General features: G+C 40.7%; 2 protein-coding genes across 3 annotated transcripts; both read left to right on the forward strand.

Moving 5' to 3' along the window:
* Window positions 1-866: 866 nt before the first annotated feature.
* ppp1r26 (protein phosphatase 1, regulatory subunit 26) lies at window positions 867-16,514 on the forward strand. 2 transcript variants are annotated; one of them, XM_080755957.1, is made up of 6 exons: window positions 867-999; window positions 3,054-3,245; window positions 7,995-11,310; window positions 14,315-14,429; window positions 14,927-15,006; window positions 15,206-16,514. In XM_080755957.1, the coding sequence occupies exons 3-6, from the start codon at window positions 8,066-8,068 to the stop codon at window positions 15,228-15,230; spliced, it is 3,465 nt and encodes a 1,154-aa protein (XP_080612083.1). In that variant the 5' UTR covers window positions 867-999; window positions 3,054-3,245; window positions 7,995-8,065; the 3' UTR covers window positions 15,231-16,514. The 2 variants fall into 2 exon arrangements, with proteins under 2 accessions (XP_080612083.1, XP_080612084.1); XM_080755958.1 differs by lacking the exons at window positions 14,315-14,429; window positions 14,927-15,006; window positions 15,206-16,514 and adding an exon at window positions 12,129-13,929.
* Window positions 16,515-16,817: 303 nt separating this feature from the next.
* Window positions 16,818-20,719, forward strand: mrps2 (mitochondrial ribosomal protein S2). Its single transcript, XM_080756114.1, has 4 exons — window positions 16,818-16,855; window positions 17,597-17,722; window positions 18,188-18,311; window positions 18,501-20,719. Exons 1-4 carry the CDS (start codon window positions 16,831-16,833, stop codon window positions 19,048-19,050), a joined length of 825 nt encoding a protein of 274 aa, XP_080612240.1. The 5' UTR covers window positions 16,818-16,830; the 3' UTR covers window positions 19,051-20,719.
* Window positions 20,720-21,541: the final 822 nt, after the last annotated feature.

The following is a 21,541-nucleotide window of genomic DNA, read 5'->3' on the forward strand; positions in this document are numbered from 1 at the left end:
TAATTCATTCCAGGTTACTGTAGGCCTATAGAAAGTATATACATAGTATGATAGTCTGTTAATACTGGGTATTGAACTGTGTATGAAAATATATTGAATCACAATACAATACAATTAAAAAAATATATACAAGACAGAATAACTTGTAATTGTAAAAGAGCTGCACTTTGACAACAACCACAACAGATGATGAAGTAATGGCTAATCCCTAAATTGTGTTGCCTGAAATCTCTCTTTTTTGTGTAGGCTACAGATTGTCATATAGGTACTTAGTATTAGGCAAACCATGCACCGAATTGCTCAGAATGTAGCGCTCTAACAGTACAAACTAAAAAGGCTAAATCAATGATAGTTAACCAAATTGACATGGAATTTAAGTTAAAGCTATTATATTATGATAATGCGTTATTTTATTTTATTTTTTTCTGCTTGATGTAGCACTTTGAGATTTGTTTCAAATATAAAGTGCGTTGTAAATAAATTGTGTGTGTGTGTGTGTGTGTGTGTGTGTGTGTGTGTGTGTGTGTTTTAAATTAAACTTGAAGCACCTTCAAATTAAGAGTGGGGAGTCCTCACTCCTCATGCAGTCCTGGGGAGTGAAGAATCTTATTCACCCCCAAATTGATATTAATATGCACACGATACGGCCTTATCCCTTATGTTATTATGCATATCAAACTGGGGGGTTCTTGAAAAATAAGAATCACTGTATTTAGTATGTATTTAGTATTAGGTTAGGAGTCAGGATCCCCAGCAGCCCAGCTAGCAATAACCAAGCTTGTCCGCGCGGCGACAGTCAAAGCAGGGGGGGACTCGCTCGACAGACAAGAGGCAGCCAGCCAGCCCTATAGGCGCGTGTCCGCGGTGCTGTGCAGTGTGTGGAGCGGCTGAAGCTCCGCAAACGACCAACTCACCCACCGGCCGCACACACTGACTGAAGCTGGAGGGATATCTTTACCACGAACGAACGGCTCTCGGCGACCAACAACAATACCTCGGGTAAGTTCAACTTCCATGATGTGCGTCAATTCTCACTGTATGTGTGTTCTTTGGAGAAGAAAACGCCGGGTTACGGTCGTCTGTGGCGTGATAATAATGGTTAAAAATAAGAATACAAAGAGGCTATCTTCTCTTCGCCCCGGAAAAAAAAATGCCGGGGTTGCAGTAGCAGCGAGGGCCGCCAGTCAGTGTCTTTTTTTGAAGTCGCGCAAGTAGAAACAAATGTATGATCCTGGCTACTACTTGAGACATTTGTGTCGCTTTCTTCCGATACACTGTAGTTTTAGCGTTAAGGGGGACATGTTCCGGTATTTAGCTCGTTTCTGGCCGTGATATCGGCCGAGTAATTGCGTGTGGCGTTTGACATCCACGGCCGGGTGTACGGGGAAACATGGTCGCCTCTGCGGAGTCTCCTATTGCCTCACTCCGGGCGGCAGAGCGGTCAGAGCCGGGGCCGACTAGGCTCAGCAGCCCCGGCTGTTGTCGGCTTTTGCGGCAGCGCCGGGGAGGGTGGAAAACGCTAGCAAGGAAGCAACACAACGAAACCACCGCGTTATGCAATGCACAACAGACACGGAACATGTTACAATTATGCCGTTTAGAACTTTGATTTGAACACGAATGATACACGCTGTCAAACAAAGTTCGCACAATGCCCCGTACGATTACTTTTTTATTTGGTTATTTTTCGTATCTTTTGAGGACGGTTCACGCCAGCGCACTTTGCCATTTCTCCAATCTCCGGTCAGTCGTTTTATTATGAGTTTATCCGAGTCGTTTTAGGCCATCCAGATGAACAAAACTGACCAATTTGAATGTGTGGGTTGTTAATGGGCTGTATTGGCTTAATATCTGACTATGTAGGTAGACTACAGATCTCAGTTCCTTGCAGCATTCAGGATGACCACTAGCAATATGAGGGGGGGCTCTATCAACGCGCCATTTGTCTGCTTTAACACCTGCTACAGCTGTGTTGACATTAGCCAGTGACGTTTAATTTCTAATTGAATGCCATTGCCATACGTACAGTAAGTGTAGCAGACTATACAGAGTGGCTCAGACTCAGAGCCTCAGCCTGATGGCCTCAAACGTCTAATATCTCCATAGCCTTATAATAGCCTAGTGGGTGTTGTGAGCTTGTAGATCGGCTATTGATTGATTCATTGATTGATTGACATTTTTATTTCACAGTATGTAGACTGGGTATATTTCAAAGAGTCAATATAAAAACTGTTACTGTGTGGAGGACACCATGATTAAGCATTACAGTTGTTTACAACAGGGTCCACCATTTTCAATTCATCAGAACATTTAGAGACCTACAAATATACACTATTATAAAAAAAAAAAACAGGAAGTCATCATATAAAAGTAAACTGTGACAACGAACTCTCCTCAAAACCCAGTCCCCCCCGGGCCGGGCGTACAGCCAGCAGAACTGCTCAGGCTGGTATTCCTAAACATTCCTAAACTATGCTTAAACGGTTACACCTATTAACCTTGGTATAACGGTGCCCAAAGCAAACCCAATTCCTAAACCTAACCCCAGTAAAACGATGCATAACCCGAAACTTATTTCTAACCTTATTCCCAGTTAAACAAATACAAGAAAATTGAATTGTAGGCATTACATTTAGTTTGACCTACTGTAGCTCACAATGTGTCATCTTGACTATTTTAGGAATTTGTTTTGCCTCTTTCTTATATTATTTGACGATTTGGCCAATGTTTGACCAGTTTTAAATTACTTTGTTGATTACATTTTATGCTTTTTTTTTAGGTATTAATTATTAAAAAGGTCTTAAAATTCCTTAAATTGTCACTTCACTGTCATATGGAGACCCCCCCCCCCTATGTATAGTTGGACTATACATACAGGGGGTCTCTCTCTCTCTCTATGTATAGTTGGACTACATAGAGGGGGTCTCTCTCGCTCTCTCTATACATTTTTATTTATTTATTTTAATTAAATGATGTTGTACTGCAACATTTTATGGCATGACTTGTTTTACAATATATTTTTTCCCCTTTTTATTTTTTATCTCCAAATGTAGTCTCTATGCCAGTTCCTGCTGACCTGTGTATTCCAGCACCATGCCACTGCTGTGCTGACTCCAGCGGATGGTCCTTGGTAGACCTCAGACAACAACCAACCACGTGTCTCTGCTGAGACGCTTGACACCAAGGCTGCTCCTTCCCACCTGACCGCAAGGAGTTTCACCAGGAGGGTGTAACCCATACAAGAGGTATTAGTTACACACCTCACTGACTGAACAGGCACTTGACCAACCTGTAACCTCGTGTCACCACCAGGCTTGTTTCCGCCGCGGAGGAAAGCCATATTTTCTTTCAAAAACTGAGCCGTGTGATCTGGTGTAGCAACAAAAGGACAACAAAATAATAGGAACCGCTGCTCCGGTAATGGTTTCCCGTTTGCGTCGCATCATCGCATGTTTTTGTTCTCTACATAATGTGAATACATTATAGTTTAGTTGTGCTATGAGGTATACCAAACATATACCAAAAGAAACAAAATTATCATATCAAACTAAACATTTTAATTAGGTTAATCCCGCTCCATTCAGTATCAGAAAATGGTATTGGTCCAAGGCATTAGTGCAGTGCCAGGGAGAGATCCCAGCCCACACCTTCTCTCCCACGAACACGGCCAATAGGCCCTGTGCATGACTGTAGTCCCAGGTTTCCAGAAGATGGCATACCTGTTTGTTTTCCGTATTAGCTTCATTTTATTGGCTCGGCAGCAGATTTGAACGGGAAACGCATAAGGTGTCCTTTGTGTTTCACGTTCATAAATCTGCTGCTGAGCGAATCAAACAACCCTAGTGGAAATGGTTATATGCCTCCTTCTGGAAACATGCCTTTACAGTCAGAAACAGTCTTATGATCATTGGGTGCATCCAGGGCCAAGCCCGATGCACTGTGTAGGCTTGAGTTGCCCAATTTATGGCAATTTTAAAAATGTAGTGCATAGACTGTAATCTAATGCATCTGCATAAAAAAGGTCATAATCCATCCTCGTTTAACTGGAGACACAGGGGAGTATAAACAGTTAAACACAGATCCATGTTTTTTACTCACTCATTCGACAATGAATGATAAACAATAACCTTTGTGCTACCTATTGTCTTCAAAAGCAGCGGTTTAGTTAACCTTCCCATTAATTGTGATTTTGAATTATAAAACTATATATTAGGCCAGTGATGAGAACCTGTACGAGAAACCTTCCCGAACATGTAAAAGGGGAGGGGGAGCTGCAAGTTCTTCACGGATCACAACAAACTAAACAATGGCAACGCAGGGGCTTAACATGGAACTATAAAAGTGTGGAAGACAATTAAGGAGATTATTTTGAGCTGCACCTAAAAACTGCAGTGGTGTGCACGTCTCGGAGTCAGACCTACAGCACTATTGCTCCAGTCAAATGACATCCAGGCCGGTGTTGTGGTCCCAGCACAAATTAGTGCTGTTCAAATGGGAAAAAACACCTTTTAATATGACGCGAGAGGAGTAGACTACAGACAGTGTGGCTGTGGTACAGTGAATGAAACGCATTTTAAACGGTGCATCGTACAACACGTAGCGTGCTGCGTAGCCTAATGAAAATGATTGATTACTTGATTCAATAACGGCACCGTGGAGCCGCAGTTAAAGTGAAACTTCTCATAGTGCTCTCTCGCGCATTTTTCTAAATCGTTAAATTAAAACTTCTCGTGTGTGTGTGTGTGTGTGTGTGTGTGTGTGATTTTCTGAGGTGGTACTTGGTGAAAAAAAGGTTGAGAACGAGAATGTATTAGGCCAATGGTTCCCCCAAACTGGGGGAAATTATTTTCGGGGTTCCCCATGATCAATGATGCTGCTAGCCCTGTGTCTCTGATGCGCATCTTTAATATATGACGCATGAAAACCGTCCACGCGATGCATACAACTTTATCTGCTACATTATGAACAAATTCACTACTTGTAAATGCGGGACATTCCCGCACAACATCAACGTGAATCCGCTTGCAGGATTAATTTCCTTTCCAGAGAGTGTGTGCGCCACCTCTCTGAGGCGCGAGCCACACACCGAAACTCGGACATCAGCTTTGCACCGCTTTTCGAGCTTCCACATCTGCTGCTTTTGTGTGTACGCTGTAGTATGATCAAGTAGGGCATTGATTAATTTCAAAAAGTTAGAATGTGGAGATAAGTGGTTATTGCCCGACGGCTTTGATGATATAGTACTGATGTCGGACATAGATGACTGTTATCATAGACTGGCCTCCCAAGTACTCTCATAACTGGTACTGTACTATTAAGCTAAGCTAAGCTAATATCAGCCTTGCAGGCATGCCTTGCATAAAGTTGCCTGGCAGAAAGATAAACTGATTAATAAACTATTAACCCATTTAGGACTGACGTTGAAATTAAAAAAATGTCTTCGAAATCCTGACAGTTCTCTGAAATACATGTTTCTATGTCAGTCGTTCTCAAACTATTTCATGTCAAGGACCTCACAAATTATATGTAATTGGCCACCGACCCCCATCTGAAAATATGTTGTTCCAGGTACCCTCCAGAAGAAAATAAAACGATTTGCAGATCTGCTATTTTTCAATAGCTAAAGTATAACATAATGCTTAAAACATCAAAAGGGGTTCCCGTCCAGGATGGATTAATAAGCCTCAATTACACAGTATTTTATTCTGCTGATAAATTAGTTCTGATTTAGCCGCCTGCCAGGCATCTTCATGGTGCATCTGCCTCCAGAGCCGAGAGGTTTCGTTTTGTGCCCCACGAGCAGAATGCAATTCCCTTTCCTATTTGTAAAGTAATAAGAGTTGTTCTGACAGCGATACCAGTATCTTAAACGCTGCCGATACTGCCTACAATACTGTTATCGGCGAGTATGTCTATGCCATACCACGTAATCACATGATATTTTATTTACAGTCATTTTGATTGCTTCAGTTGATGTTGCACAACTATTTTATTCCCCCTTAACTGTACTATTTTACTGATTTTACTAACTTGTAGCTGGACAATAAAGGGAATTTAGATTTATTCCTAGATCTGTGGTTCTCAAACTATTTAATTTCAAGGACCACCATAACTGAGAGTGTGCATATGGACCAGTAAGGGTCCATTTGGAACCCCCTCAAGGAACCCTGAGGATCCCTGAACCCCACTTTTAGAACCACTGTCCTAGATTATTTGGAAATTACACACTGGTATCGCATTTGTACTCTTGTATTGACCAATACGCAAGTTGTGGCTATCGGGAAGGAAAAACTGGTATCGGTACATATCTAAAAGTACTTTGGATAATCTATCTACTCCAAATTGGAGAAGCACAACATTTGCCTGCAGGGCAGAGTACTGTAGTCTTTACTCCTACGTCAACTCTATAGGGGCCTCATTACCTCATTACCTGGCAGAAAGCTAACCATTACCAACTAATCAACTACACAAAAAGACAAATGAGTAGGCAATTACACAAACACTAATTGTCTGGATGGCTGGTCAGTGGTCAGCCTACACGTGAGTGTCAGCCTACGACTGATCTCTCATATGCCAATTGATCTATTATTCTGTTGTAATGATAGGATGACCGGTATAACCTACTTTAAAATTCAGACGTAACAAAGCAGGTCTGTGAATGGGGGAGACGGACAGACACCTACAGTAATCACACAAGATGATGAGAATACAATATCTGTACCAAGTAGACCTACTGTACATGTAAACAGAGCTTTAACCCATTCTTAGTGTTTTAACTAAGCATTATGTTATACTTTAGCTATTGAAAAATAGCAGATCTACAAGCTCATAGCGTGCCACCGTCCACTGAGTGGCGCGCTACGAACTTGTAGTTTTGCTATTTTCTTTTAATCGTAAAAATGCGGCACAAATCTTTGAATATATATTCTTTCAGAGCGAATGTTTTTATTTATTTTGACGTCTGACCTAATTGGGTTAAACACAAGTTTGTCTTGAGAAATAAATGCTGCTAAATATTTGTCCCAAAGTGACTGCAAAAACTGCCTGGCTGAGGGATGGCACAGCTTATATGACATAAAGCCCAGTCCTCAACACTGTTGCCTACAGTAAATCTGTGCCTGGTAGACAGGCTCTAGTCCAAATTCAACCTTGTGTGCGTGTTTGTGTGTGCGCGTGCGTGTGAATGGGTGCACATTGTAAAGCCCTTTGGATTCACGCTTTGTCAGACCAAGCATGACACATATTTTAATACATGTTTTTGGTCGTTGTTTAGGCCGATCACTGAGGAGAAGCATGTCACCCACTGATAGGATATATAGTATACAAAATAAATATCTAATTACAACATGCAAGTCAAATGGTTCTGCAATTACAATTAACCACTTAAACTCTATATAAAAAGTATAGATTCTTCCATCCAGGGTTTGCTCCTTTTTTCCCTCTACAAAAATTCTCATTCCAAAACTACCGTAGGTCATATACAAGCTCACATTGCGTCTAATATTTTCACAGAATGTTTGGCTAGTTTTGGCGAATGTTCTCTGATTCTCTCCTCTTATGACATTCTCAGAACAGGGATGCTAGATTTCATGTTCAAAAATATTTGCATCCGAACTCAAATCTTGCGAGAACATTTGTGCAGGCTGTTCTAGTCACAGAGTCACAGAGTATCAGTTGTATCAGAATTCCAATATAACGTTGGTAGGACTATGGTAGACAATTAAACCAAAAAATATCGAAAGCGATATTTTAAACAGTTGTAATTGTAAAGTTACTTGTGTTGATTTGCATCTATTAAGTGGTGATGAAGCTCTTGAATATTCCAAAGACGAGATAAGAGATTGAACAGATTCTCTGTCCAGTTCACAAATTATTTGTGATATTGGCCTACAATTTCAAATCAGCATGTAGTTAAACCATGATTTGTAATGCAATGAATTTCATACATATGAAGACTTTTTTTTCTGACATGTTTTTCCCCTTCTCTTTTTCAGATTCAACGATGCAATCCTAATTGGAGTCAGTAGCACTCCCATGGTCCAGTGGCCCATCCTATCTCACTAGAATGTACTTGATGAATGTACCTCCAGTCGCAGCGTCTCACACAAAATGGAGAAACTGTGGCCCACCCCAAGGCTATAGCCTTCCCCTCGGTTTCAGTGACATCGAGTTGTCCACCAAAGACACGCCTATCTCGGATAAGGTCCAGATGATCATAGAGAGCCTGAGGGGCAGTCAGTCCTCACTTGACATGGGAGATGAGACTGAGAATAATGTGCTACCAGGACAGGAGGGCCAACCCCAGGTATGCAAGGCAGCGGTGGTTCCTGTCGCAGGACGCAAATATGAGTGTCCCACTGAACACCAGCAAGACGATGTATCCGGCTCTGAGATGCAAGACTCTGACAGCGATGATTCTGTTGACCGAGGGATCGAGGAGGCCATCATGGAATACCTGAAAGAAAAGGGTGATCACAAACGCAAGGCAGAATCAGCCACCGAGGTTATACAGCCATCAAAGGTACCCAGGAAAAACCCACCTGTTCCTGAGATTTCCGAACAACATTCCGACAGCAATAAGGTGTTAACTGCCAGCAACCAGTTTCCAAAGTTTGTCCAAATTGAGACCCCTGCCTCTCCATCTCCACCCAAAAAGGCGTTTAGCAAAAACAAGGCCACCTTCAAAGAGAATCCACTAAAAAAGATGGATACAAGCAAAGGTACAACAGGAGCAAGTATGTCTATCAAAGAGCAGATCAAAAGCTCTCCTTCAACACATAGCATCTTCAAAGAGATTAAGGTTGAGGAAGACTCAGTGGATTCGAGTAGTAGTGATGATGGAATTGAGGAGGCCATTCAAATGTACCAGTTGGAGAGAAATGAGAAACAGAAAATAAGCACAGACGCTTTTGAGCCCCTCACAATCAAAGAGGAGTCTGACTCCAGCAGTGATGATGGTATTGAAGAGGCCATTCGCTGCTACCAGCTTGAACAAATAAAAGAAAAGGATTTCGTGAAACCATCGTTACAAAAGCCTCCAATTAAGTCATCACTTAAGCCTACCGAGAGTACAAGCGCAGAAAGCATAAAAAAATTAAAATCCAGAAAGAAAAAGAAACGAACTGAGAAACATGTGAAATTTTCCTTGCCTTCTCCTACATCTGTTTGCACTCTGAGAAATAGACTTATAGGCAGCCCTAAAGGTAAAGGAAATGGGGTATTTTCATCTAAGGCAGAACCGTTTACAGAGGAACCCGCTCCTGCTACTTCAAAGGTCAATATAACGACAACCGCAGAGCTCTTGTGTGCCGAGGCAATACTGGACATTTCAAAAGCCGTCATGCCTGAGGTGTTTAGTCACGATGTTGGCGTTACCAGCAATAACCCAAATCAATCATCAACTCCCCTCATTCCTTCTGACCTCCCGCATGTGAGTGATGACAGCTCCATCGATAGTGAAGATGGCATCGAGCAAGAAATCAGGAAATTCCTTGAGCAGAAGGCCCAAATGCGTGACATCATCCAGCCACCCAGCTCTGCTCCATGTACTATAGAACCACAGAGCGTGGATGAGCTTGTTAAGGTGAATCAAGTTACAGTCCAGAAAAAAACTTTGAGGCTATCTTTGACCCAAAAAAGGAAGCATCGAGAGGCAGAGCTAAAGCAACTCTCTGAAGTGATTGATAACAACAGTGATGACATGGCTGGAAACGGATCAAAGCCATTTGTTTCTACAATCATCAATCCAAATTTGTTTTATGGACTAGAAAAGACTGATAGGAGTGGAGATAAAAGTAGCTCTCTGGACAGCGATGAGGATCTCGACACTGCAATAAAAGACTTGCTCAAAACAAAGAAGAAGTTAACGAAAAGGACAAGGGACATGAAGCTCAAATCAAAGAAGTGTTTCCAAGCAGAGGAACCTGCATCAGAGAACATTTTACAGGCAAACAAACAGAAAGATGATTCCATTGCCAAAGGTGGCATTTTGAAGAAAGTTTCTAAAAGTAGGGTTGATATCAGAGACAAGAATAAATTAAGTAAGAAGAGCATCTTGCAGCACAAACCATGTGATAAGATAAATGAACCCAATATCCAGGCAATTGAAACTGACACATTGAAAGGGAATTGTAGTGCAGACATCACATCAGTGGTCAATGATCAGGATATTGTTCAGATTAAAGAAGAAAGCAGTTGTGTTGACAGTGATGATAGCATTGAGCTGGAGATCAGAAAGTTTCTGGCAGAAAAGGAAAAGGCCAAGGTTTCCACCGCACAGAAAACGGGAGATGCACCAAGGAATGGCAATGTTGAGGCTTGTGCCTCTTTTCAAGATAATGTTAAATTGGAAGATCAGCTGGCTGAAATTTCAGTACAAGATGGTATTCACCTCCCAGAAGAATCCCTGCCAACTAGTCCAGAATGCAAAGCTTCCCAGGATAAGGAGACAATTCCAACAAGGGAGACGGTCTTACTAGACAACTCCAACTCTGCACTCAGAACTGTCATTAAATCATGCCTCTCCACACCCCTCTCTAACAGCCCTAATCTCATGGAGCCAGCAGACGGGGCTGGCGCTGGTCGAACTGAGAAGATAAGACCAAGTACTGGGAGCAGTGATGTCCACAATGTCTTCTCTGAGTTGGCGAGACCTCAGCAGCGTGCGAGTCCCAGTACTCCCCAGTCTCGCTCGGATTCAACAAAATGGCGTCAGTGTCTTGGACTCCCCACTACTGGAACAAAGAGCATGTGTCTTAAGCAAACCCCATTCCATATCACTAAAACCAGTGAGTTGTCAAGTCCACCGCATCAAAAGGGGAGCTATCCCAAACCACAGACATCTACCACTGTATGGTCCCCTGCAAGAAGCAGCACATCAATTGTGCCTTTCCATTGTTCTCCAGACACACCGGTGAATGCCATGTCTCGCTCCCCATTTTCCAATCCTTCATCCGCTTCCAGACAGCTCCCCGTTAAGTCCTTTATGCTAGGTCTCGCACCAGGAGGCCACAGAGCACAGCGCCCGTTGCCCCAGACTGAGAGCAGCATGGTGCATATGCCCAAGGACCAAAGTGTGTTTGTGGAGCTGTCCTCGAATAAGACCAACCATGTCCAGGTCCGAAGCAGAGACACGAGTGAAGGAAATGAGAGAAGGGACTTTACGAGTGAGAACAATAAAGAAAGGGAGAGCATGGAGACAGATGAGAGAGGATTGCAGCTAGCGAGAAGAGAGGAACATTTCGTAGATGAGACAGATTGTGAGTCAGATGAAAGAGGAAGTCCAGAGAAGAAGCAGGGATTTTCCACATTGTAAGTATAGGCTTTTATTCTCGTTTGTGCAGTCACATAGCATAATAAACAAGTTTCTTGAATTCATTTCCAGGATCGCGCCCTCCTAATGGATATTTTTAACGCTATGTTGAGTCCTTTTAATTGTAGGCTTGAAAGAAATGTTTAACGATACAAAAATGAACATTGTTTTCTTTTTCTTTTATATGTTTGTACGTTTATACAGCTGTTTAACACATTGGCACCACAAATAATAGTCAATATATATTTCTGCTGCGTAATCAGTCCATATCACCAGACCCCCCTGCCAAGCAATACAACCACCATTTTCTACAACAAGCAACTACTTACAATTTGTCACCACCCAAATGCACTATACTTTATTGTAGGATGTATCACTCATCAGATTTCTGACCTGAGTTAAAATTGGACAAACATCAATGTCAGACTTTTTCCAAATTTATCTCCTTACCTCATAATTTAAGAAACATCAATGCAGTTATAAAAAGTCACACTATTCATTATGTGTCGGAAGATCTGCCTTAATATCCAATACAGTTCTCTTTCTTCCTCACTGTGAACTTTGGAATGTAGCTAATTGGCCTATCTACCAGACCAGGGGTTCCCAAACATTACTATGCCTAGAACCCCCAAGTAGACAATAGCCTCTGGCTGCAGAACCTATTGCAGAATGGGTCAAACAAACACATTATCTTGGTTAATATGTTTAAAGTTGTGAGCTGGCTGCTTTTTTTAAATGTTTTGTGCACTAATTGGACCCCATGCATACATGCTTATTTCCATTCTTTTTTCCCCCTTTTTTTCCCTCCAATATGCAGTGAATTTACCCCTTTTGTTACTAATGTCAAAGTGTGTTGGATCACCTCAAGATTTGGGTGACAGGGTATTCAGTCCGTCTATCTGTCTTTACAGTTGGATGTTATGTAGGGCTTGGCGATATGACTTCACATTATTAATATCCCGATTATTCTATACATTTGCTTCGATTCTGATTAATCAATGACAATGATCATAAAAATAAAATCCAAACTAGTGAAAATGGCTCACAACAAAGCTCACAACACGACACATTGTTAGGTCTTAGATCATCTATTTTCACTATTTTTGTATGCCACCTTTGTATAATAGTGTTAACCTTATCGATTAATGTCCAAGATTAATTTGGTTATTTGTTCTAAATATTTGATTCGGCACATTTTTGGTTAATTGCCCAGTCCTAAATGTATACATTTTATACGAGACATATTCATTCCAGGTGTAAACTGAAAGAAGTCTTGGCCAACACACAGGTAGTATAGCCATAGAAATAAAGACATGTTAAGCATATCGTTATATCATTGGTCAAAACACCTTTTCAGGAGATGGACAGAAGAACCTGTGTCCTAATGGATCCCATGTAGTTATTTACAAGCTCTTCTTACTACTTTTAATTGGTTAAACATTCATGAAACCCACAGAAAGCATGTCATTTTAGGTGAACATTTTCAAATCTATCTAAAACTCATACAACAGTATAAAAGTAGAATGGCATTCATTTATTTTAAAAAGAAGGTAAACAAATTTAGTCAAGGTTTCTGCCTGACAGATTTGACATTTACGATGACACTTTATGCATAGTGAAGAGTGCATAGAATCTTTTTCTTAAAAAAAAACCTTGGTTTGAATTAAAGGGAACCTTTTGGTCACAATTTCAAAATGTCATTCAAAAATAAAGCAAAGATAAACACACTGTTATACTTTACTTTCTCAACACAAACTGGAGATAAGGTTATTACCGTACACTTATAATATCTCTTCTTTGAATACATTCCCCTCCATTCACTGCCTGTTGCTTAGAAGGACAGAAATTCCATAACCAATGACATAATTGATAATGGCCTCGATAGCATAGCGGACTTATTGTCTATGTGTCCACAGAAGTGTTTTTTTAATGAGTATGTTTTGGATTGTTTTCAATAGGAGCGTATGTACGATATTGTCTCTGTCGGGTGGAAACCTCATGTCCAAAACCGTTAACTTTTCAGGATTCTAATTTAAAAAAAGCAAGCAGCGCATTCATTTACGAAAAACAAAACGAAAAAACGCAAAGCTAAAATATGGACATAAGAGGTTTCTGCCCAACAGCAACGATATGCTGGAAATGCTAGCAGTGTGAACAAGGCGCTGAGCGTCTATTCTGCGCTGTGCTACCGGGTACATCTGGTGTTTTTAACCGGTCACAGAGAGTTGGAAAGACAACCTAACCACTTTTGTTGTTTGGATGAGCGATTTAGAAGCGCACCTTGTGTTTTCAGCTGGGGGGAAAATGCTTTGGTGGACACACTGCCTAAAATGTCCAGAATCCACAAAATGTCCAGAATTACCTCTCATCTTACTAGATTTGCAATTTAAAACGTGTTTTTGTCCTTTTTTTCCCCCCCCTTTTTTTTAATTTCCTATGTGAAAAAGTTATTTATTTTTGTTTATGAAGAAACAAAAGACTTACTGAACATGCTGTGCATTGCCAGTTTTCGTAAATATTTTGCAGAAAGTCATTTTTTTTTCCTCCCCTCATACCCGTTAAGAGAGAATCGTTTGCTGTATCTTAAGTGCAACTGTGTAATAAAGAGTGAATTGCAAACAAAACTGTCTCTTAATTGTTGCATTCAAACACAGTTGTTAGTTCATGTAAATTCTACATATTTACAACTTAACCATTACCACCACCTTAATATTTCTTCACCTTACTTGCTCTACAGGTTTCTGTTTCAGTGTAGTTGTATGGTTACATATTCAATATATTCGGGGTTCGATTTGCTGGGAGAGGCTGCTCACCACAAGTCGTGACGTGGCATGTTGTGAGCTAGTAGAACAGCTATTTTCACAATTTCTCATATAATGAAGTATACTTAAGCCTACAGTAGTGCTGTTCCCCTGCCCCCACAAATCTAGCCCTGTATATATTGTAGTGTTGCACAAATGGAGGATTTGTACTCTGATGCGTCTCCTGCTCTCCCTTGCTCAGGTGTCTGTCCAGTAGCATTGACCATGGCATCTCCCTCAGACCTTACATAGCTCTGAACACAGTGGAGAGGAACGAGATGTTCAACAGGAGACGCAAAGCTCAGAGTCCTATAAAGGTACCATTCCACCGGGACATTAGGTTGAGTGGTTAACAGTAGCCTACATTATTTTGCATGCCTTATTGGTACAATGGGAATATAATGCACTACAATGCCATGCTAGGGAACCCATTATTCTTAATGAACTTTAACCGCTTTACAAACAAAAAATAAGAAACCGGCGATCATTATTATGCCCTGCCCGAAATTGGGATTCCAGGTTGAAGTGGTCAATGTTTAAGTCTGGAAAAATTGAAACCATCTTCATGTTTGCATCTTTGAATTCATCCCCATTGTTGAGTCCAGAGAATACAAGAACGCTCGCACCCAGAACATGCTTTCTCCGGGTCAAATCCAACGACCCAAACATTTGCCACCAGCTATTCCTAAACTTAACATAGCGTTACTTATTCCTAAACTTAGCCTGGAACAAAATTGGGGCGAATGTGTTTTGGGGGCGAGCGTTCCAGGTTACCACTCCAGAGAGTCAAAAGTTGATCAACTGATGCTTGCAGGAGAACCGTCTTTCTGCTCCTGGACAGAAGATGGTGAAGGGTATCAAAAGACAGCTCCAGTTTGTTCCAGCATCTTCTAGGTACATACCTGCACCTTGTGCAAAGAAATTACATTTAATGTCTGATTTATACTTTGTTGACAGCCAATATTATAGCTGAGTTTGTAGATCGGCTAAATTTGGTGCGAGACACCAGCATGCAACAAAGTATAAATCAGACATATTAATAAGAATGACTAGTAAATTGAAAATTATAACTTGAAGTTTATCTGTTTTTCAGGATACGTGAAGGAGTCAGGCTGTAAAACAGATAATGTTACATATGATCCAAACAGTTTTGGGGTATGTCAAATCAGATACTGTTGTCACAGGCATATTTTGTTGTTTTGTGGAATAGGCTATTTCTAAACCTAAATAATTGAAAGTGATGTCCTGATAAAGGCACTTTTTGAAAAGGATTAGTGACTTGACCTGTCAGGGTCTCAAGTCTGGTCACCACAATGTTTAATGCACTTGTTATATACACATGCACTTATGTTCTTATTCTGATTGTTAAATGTTCATTAACATCTGCAGCCTCATGGTTAGAAGTTGGTTAATTGTATTCACTAGTTTTACCTTAGTCCTTGAACATCTTTCAAGTAGCTTTGTGGCAATAGGTTGGATTATTTTATGTTATTTTGTTGTATTCTATTTACCCGTTTGAATCCATATTGTATCTTTCAAGTTCTTGGCTTAAACAAGGATGAGTTTAAAAGAAGCAACATTCTCATTAGGCTAAATTACCAAAGTACTATTCAAATGTGATTGCCAAATCAGGAAACCCAAGATCTTCAAGACTGTAATGTGTGTTATGAAAAATGTTATGTATGAAACCAACCAATAAGGTCTAGCTATACACTGGAAGTAACAGGAATTCCTTAACTATATACTTGAATGGTGTTACCAGTTAAATGTGAGATTGTTTTGTTGTTGCCATGATTTCTTTAGTTTAAAGTTTTATATGTTTGCTGTTTACCGATCCTAAAGATTTTGTATTTTTTGTGTTACACTTTCAAGTTTGGCAGATATAACGGTTCTGTTTGTTGTGTTATATAATGTTCAGTATTGATGCCATTGATATTATTTTTTTAATGCCTACCGTAATTGGCGTCACATTTAACTAGAGATTCAGCCTGTTACACCTACGCTGCACTGCTGATCCAACCAATATGCCTATATATGGAGATCTATGATGTCATCGGTAATGACCATAGGATATGGAGATCTCTGATGTCATCTGATGGCACCTTTTGTGCCCATATATATATGGAGCTGACTAATTCTGCACCTGATGCCATGATCACACATTGAGGTTAGACAATACAGCTGCACACTCGATTTTTGGGCTTAGCAGCTGCATTGGGAACTCCTTACATGAGCGAGACAATGTGGTCCTCCCAGTTTATATAATGAGACATTTCATTTTTTTTGTTTTAGTCTAATTTGTGCAGTTAAGGGAGTTGTTCCATTTTCAACAAATAATTCATTTATTTTCTATGTCACATTTGTGAGGTAATGCCTGGGAGTTGAAGTCCACATGGAACTGCAGTGCCATTGTATTTGTTCAATTTTCAATAAAGTTGTTTTGTTCCAACTTCCAAGTTGGTATTATTTTGTATGTCTAAATTGTGAAGCAATCTGGGTACCCATTGGCAAAACAAAGGAAAAACAGCGCCCTCTTTCCCTTTTTAGCCAGTCTGTCTCGAGCATAGTCTCGAGAGACTAATTGTGAAGTAATGGGAGTTGTAGTCCTTTGTGGAAGTGGATTACGTTGTAGATAGCGCTTGACGTATTCTTGTGGACTACATTTACCAGTTACACACTTTGACCTTCTGTGTGTGGGAGGGGAAACGACAAGCAAGCATGGCTGCCAGGGTTCTAACCAAAGGTAAAAGGAAGACTTCATACTATATTTATTATTTACTATATTAGTTTCGTTATTTGAGGAAAATGCTGCAATATTTATTGGTGTGTCATTGTTTTGTGTAGATTGCATAGTATCAGCCGTGACGATACCTTCTTTAGGGTCTCCCTTTACCTTGTTTCCCCTCTACCGTTAGCTAGCCTCAGTGGTTCTCAAACATTGTCATGTGAATCATTATTACTCTGTGTGAATCAGAGCCATGTCTATATCTAAGGCTCTGGTGTGAATCACCCTCACATTGATACATATTAATTAAGGGGCCACGGAACAGATTTATTTGGTGCCAGGAAGGGGATAATAAGAGAAGATCTCGAAACGTACAGTCGTACACAGTATTGCTAATTTATTATCTCACTATTACATTCTAGCTGCATTGTTTAAGCATCTGTTCTTAGAATTAACAGATTAAAAAATATACCACAAACGACAAGAAATGAAAAAGAAAGTAGAAAAACAAACAGACTTACAATAATGATGAGACAACAAAAACAATAACAAAGGACAAAAAAACATGGGATAAGGCTGATGACTAACTCCGAGGGCGACAAAAGCAACATCACAATCAATCACATTATAGCTGTATTATAATCTGCATTTCATCCACTTTTAGCCTGCCAACACTTTTGAGAGCCACTGAGTTTATGGCTGAATTGTGAATTGCCAACAGATTGATTTAACATTTTTGTATTAATTTTTTCCCTTTAGGACTTTTGTTGCTACGCAACCCACGGTTGGTACCCAGTACTGTACCGTACTTATGCAGAGGACAACTGCATGCCACTGCAGCAGCTATTAAACCACCGCAGAGTGACATAGAAAGCAATGCTGCAGGTGAGACTTTGTGCATGAATAACATAACCCAGTTATTCTCAAGCTCTTTCATTCTAAGGACCCCCTCAGTTTGGTATGCATTTTGTAATCTCTGGGACCCCAATCTTCACTGTACAATGTTAATTAATCTTCATAAGAGTTAAGGACGCGAAAGGGCCCTATTTGGGTCCTGACTTATTAATAATTTTAGCTCAGGACCCCATCATGTTGTTAATGGTGACATAACCTACGTCCCAGATTAACACACATTCTACAAATGCTTTCTAAATCAGTAGTTCTCACACTTTAAAGATGTTCAAGCTTGCAGCTCGGCACAAAGTGACGCGATGTTGCAGATATGCTATTTTTGAACAGCCAACGCAAAAATGACACATGGCTGCTTTCCTGGTTTTAACAGCATTTCTTAATGCCTAATTGCACATGACGGCACTTTCTGATTGTTATTTTTTATGTCCTCCGATACAGAAAACAAGCTTCTGAACCAGCCTCTAGAGACGGCAGATTTTTTCCGTCTGTCAGAGCTCTTCTCCTTGAAAGACCTCTTTGATGCCAGGGTGCATCTTGGCCATAAAAAGGGCTGTCGACACAGGTTGGTGTGCTGTTTCATCACTTCTATTAATGTTGTTATTATTATTTTTGTAGTGGGGACTTTTTTAATCTCCCAGGTGTGTGTGAGTATGAGTGTGTGAGATGTAGAGTTTGGATGGATTGATTGACTGCATTCATCATATTGTCATGAGTTCCACTAATGCACCACTCTAATTTCACACTTTGTTAGGCTTATGGAGCCTTACTTATTTGGCTCTCGTCTGGACCAAGACATCATTGACCTGGATCAGACAGTGGAGCACCTTCAAGCAGCCCTGAATGTCACTGCCCATGTGGCGTACCGGGGTGGCATCATACTGTTTGTCAGCCGCCGGCGCCAGTTCAGCCAACTTGTGGAGAACACGGCGCAGGACTGCGGGGAATACGCCCACACACGCTACTGGCAGGGCGGCATCCTCACCAACGCTCCCATACAGTATGGCCCGGGCGTCCGCTTGCCGGACCTCATCGTCTTCCTGTCCACCCTCAACAACGTATTTCAGCAGCATGTGGGAATCAGGGACGCGGCGAAAATGAACATCCCCACTGTGGGCATCGTGGACTCCAACTGCAACCCCAGCCTGGTGACGTACCCCGTGCCAGGGAACGACGACACTCCGGTCGCCCTGGAGCTGTACTGTCGCTTGTTTAAGATGACCATCAACCGTGCCAAGGACAAGAGGAAGCACATGGAGCTCCTGCATGGTCTAGTAGCGTCCCCAACAACAACAAGCTTGTGAACAAACATGCGAACACCACATGAACCCTAGCGTCCATATTTTTGAGCAGGAGTCAAAACTGTCTCTGCCCAGCTCAGAACGCTTAAATAAGATTGAGCGGTGTTCAACTTTTGTACCTGTTATTTGTTATGGTTTAACTGTGTTGTCCTTTATATATGTGGTTAGGGTATGTGTACTTTTGCGAAATCATTTAAAATTGCCATTTACAAAAGTATTGTAAATGGCAAGGCTGGAGTCGGTGGTAATGAAAAGAGACGGACCAGGAGGGAGACAAAAGCACGGAGAACTGGTACAAATTCAGAGAGATTCCTATTTACTTGGAACATGAACAGGGTATACAATAAAAAGAGGTTCTTCACGACACAATGTGTTGAGAATCATCTTCAGGCGAGGCCAGGAAGATCCTTTTTCCATGTTTCATTAAATGAAAATATCCAAGAGCTACACACACACATCCAAACTATTTCAAAGATTGGGTTCATTTGGGTAATTTATATTTGTACGCTCAGATTTACAACTAAGTATTAACACTGATTTAATTCAAGACTGTCCACTCCATGCACTACTACTTGATGTAATGTATCAATTTTGAATGAACATAATACATACTAATGAAAAATTACTTTTTTTCCCCTCCTTTCTCAGTAAATGCAATATATTACAATTTATCAAAGCCTTATAGATGTTTTAAGTTAATGTTGATGTAAAAAACCATACTGAGCTTCAATCTGAAAATGTGTTCTAAAAATTGTACTTCGTTGCTGCTTTTCCTATGTGGGGTCAGGGATGTGTTCATGTGTATCAGACTCAGCAGCTTAAACAACAAAGACATTTATTTTCTCTTTGTAATTATACATCGTTGCTGTCAGGCAGAAACTTCTTGTCTCCATATTATTATTGTGTTTTTCGTAAATTAACGTCCGCGCCTACTTGATCATACTACACTACAGCGTCACACAAAGGTAGCAGATCAGATCCACAAGCTTTGAGCTTCAAGATCAGCTGCTTTTGCTTGAATCCTGAAAAGTAACAGTTCTGGACACGAGGTTTCCACCTGACAGACGACACCTCATTTTAATTTTGGTACAAGAATATTGAATTTGATTTCCACTACAGCTTTAGTTTAGCCAGATTATGTCGCAACATAGGAGTAGGCCTATATCAGTGTTACTTCCCAACCTATAGCTAATGCACCCCCCCACAGGGAAATTAATATGAACATAATCTAAATTGGCTGCCTGCATATAAGCTATAGGCTATAAACATATATTTCCTTCTTGTATCCACATATGCACCACTGTTTGGGAATCCCTGTCCTAAAATAATCTCCATGAATTCAAGGCTTTATGTGTGTGACTGTGTCGATAGAAAACAAGTATTTTTTTTGTGTGTGAACTGCACCTTAAGGTGAGCAAAATGAGTTGAGCATACTGTAAATTAAGGTCTATAGGCCTATACTGTAACATTCGCTCATCTTGTTGTAGTGCTAGTTATAAGCCGGCTCTTCACTGTCACTGATAACACACAGAGTATGCACAGCTAAAAAAATATTAAAGCACTGTAGTTGGGTTTATTTATTAAAATAACTAAGTGATTCCCATAATGAATTTGAGCAATAATATTAGAATATAAATGTAAATGCTAAGTGAATAAAATAATTTGTTCTGTTTTTACTAGTGTTCTATTTTTCTCCAGGCTGGAGCCATTGTTAAAAGTTGAAACCTTAATTTGCACAGTAGCCTACTGTTTAATTTGCTCTTGCTGCTGTTGCACGTCGTGCAACTTTCATGACTTGAAAGGCCAGTTTTTTGTATTTCTGTGTTCTGCACAGAAATAACGTAGACCGGTCATGTAATTTGACTACAGGCTACTGATCCGGTCTGTGTCGGATACGGATACGGAAACGATTTTTGGCATGTATTGTGTGCGTGTATGTTATCGGATACAGTAGGCGTATTCTAATCTAGACAGGATCTGAGGCTTCCGCCTGGTAACAGGACCTTCCCATGGGCCCTCCACAAACAGCAGATCTACAAGCACACAACGCTAAGCGTCACGCGTGGCGACCATGTGGCGACGCGCTGTGAGCTTGTAGATCTGCTGTTTGTGCTACGCGACGCGACACTGGCGCACAACCAAATGGTCCCTCCCCTCGCAGTTTCCGACAGTTGGCTGGCTCAAAGGAGTAAAGGACAGAGCACGCACATTTTCCAACTCCATTTTGCAGTTTCTCTGAACATGGTAAGTGCCAAGTGGCTCATATGAAGTGCGTAGTGCTAGTGTTTGTAAATGTAATGTTCCTTGTAGATATTTGACTGTCAGTTTAGTGATTATGTAAGGGTGACCTTAATTTAATTATTTCGCGAGAGGAATTAGCTGAATGCATGATGAGCCATTATGTCACACAACGTGTTACAATACCACAGTAATTAACTAATGTAATAAGTCATTTTTAGTAATGAGTGCACGTTTTAAGGGTGAGGGTATTTCT

Source organism: Protomyctophum bolini, assembly GCF_963924005.1.
Source record: "Protomyctophum bolini genome assembly, chromosome: 22".
Classification (NCBI taxonomy): Eukaryota; Metazoa; Chordata; class Actinopteri; order Myctophiformes; family Myctophidae; genus Protomyctophum; species Protomyctophum bolini.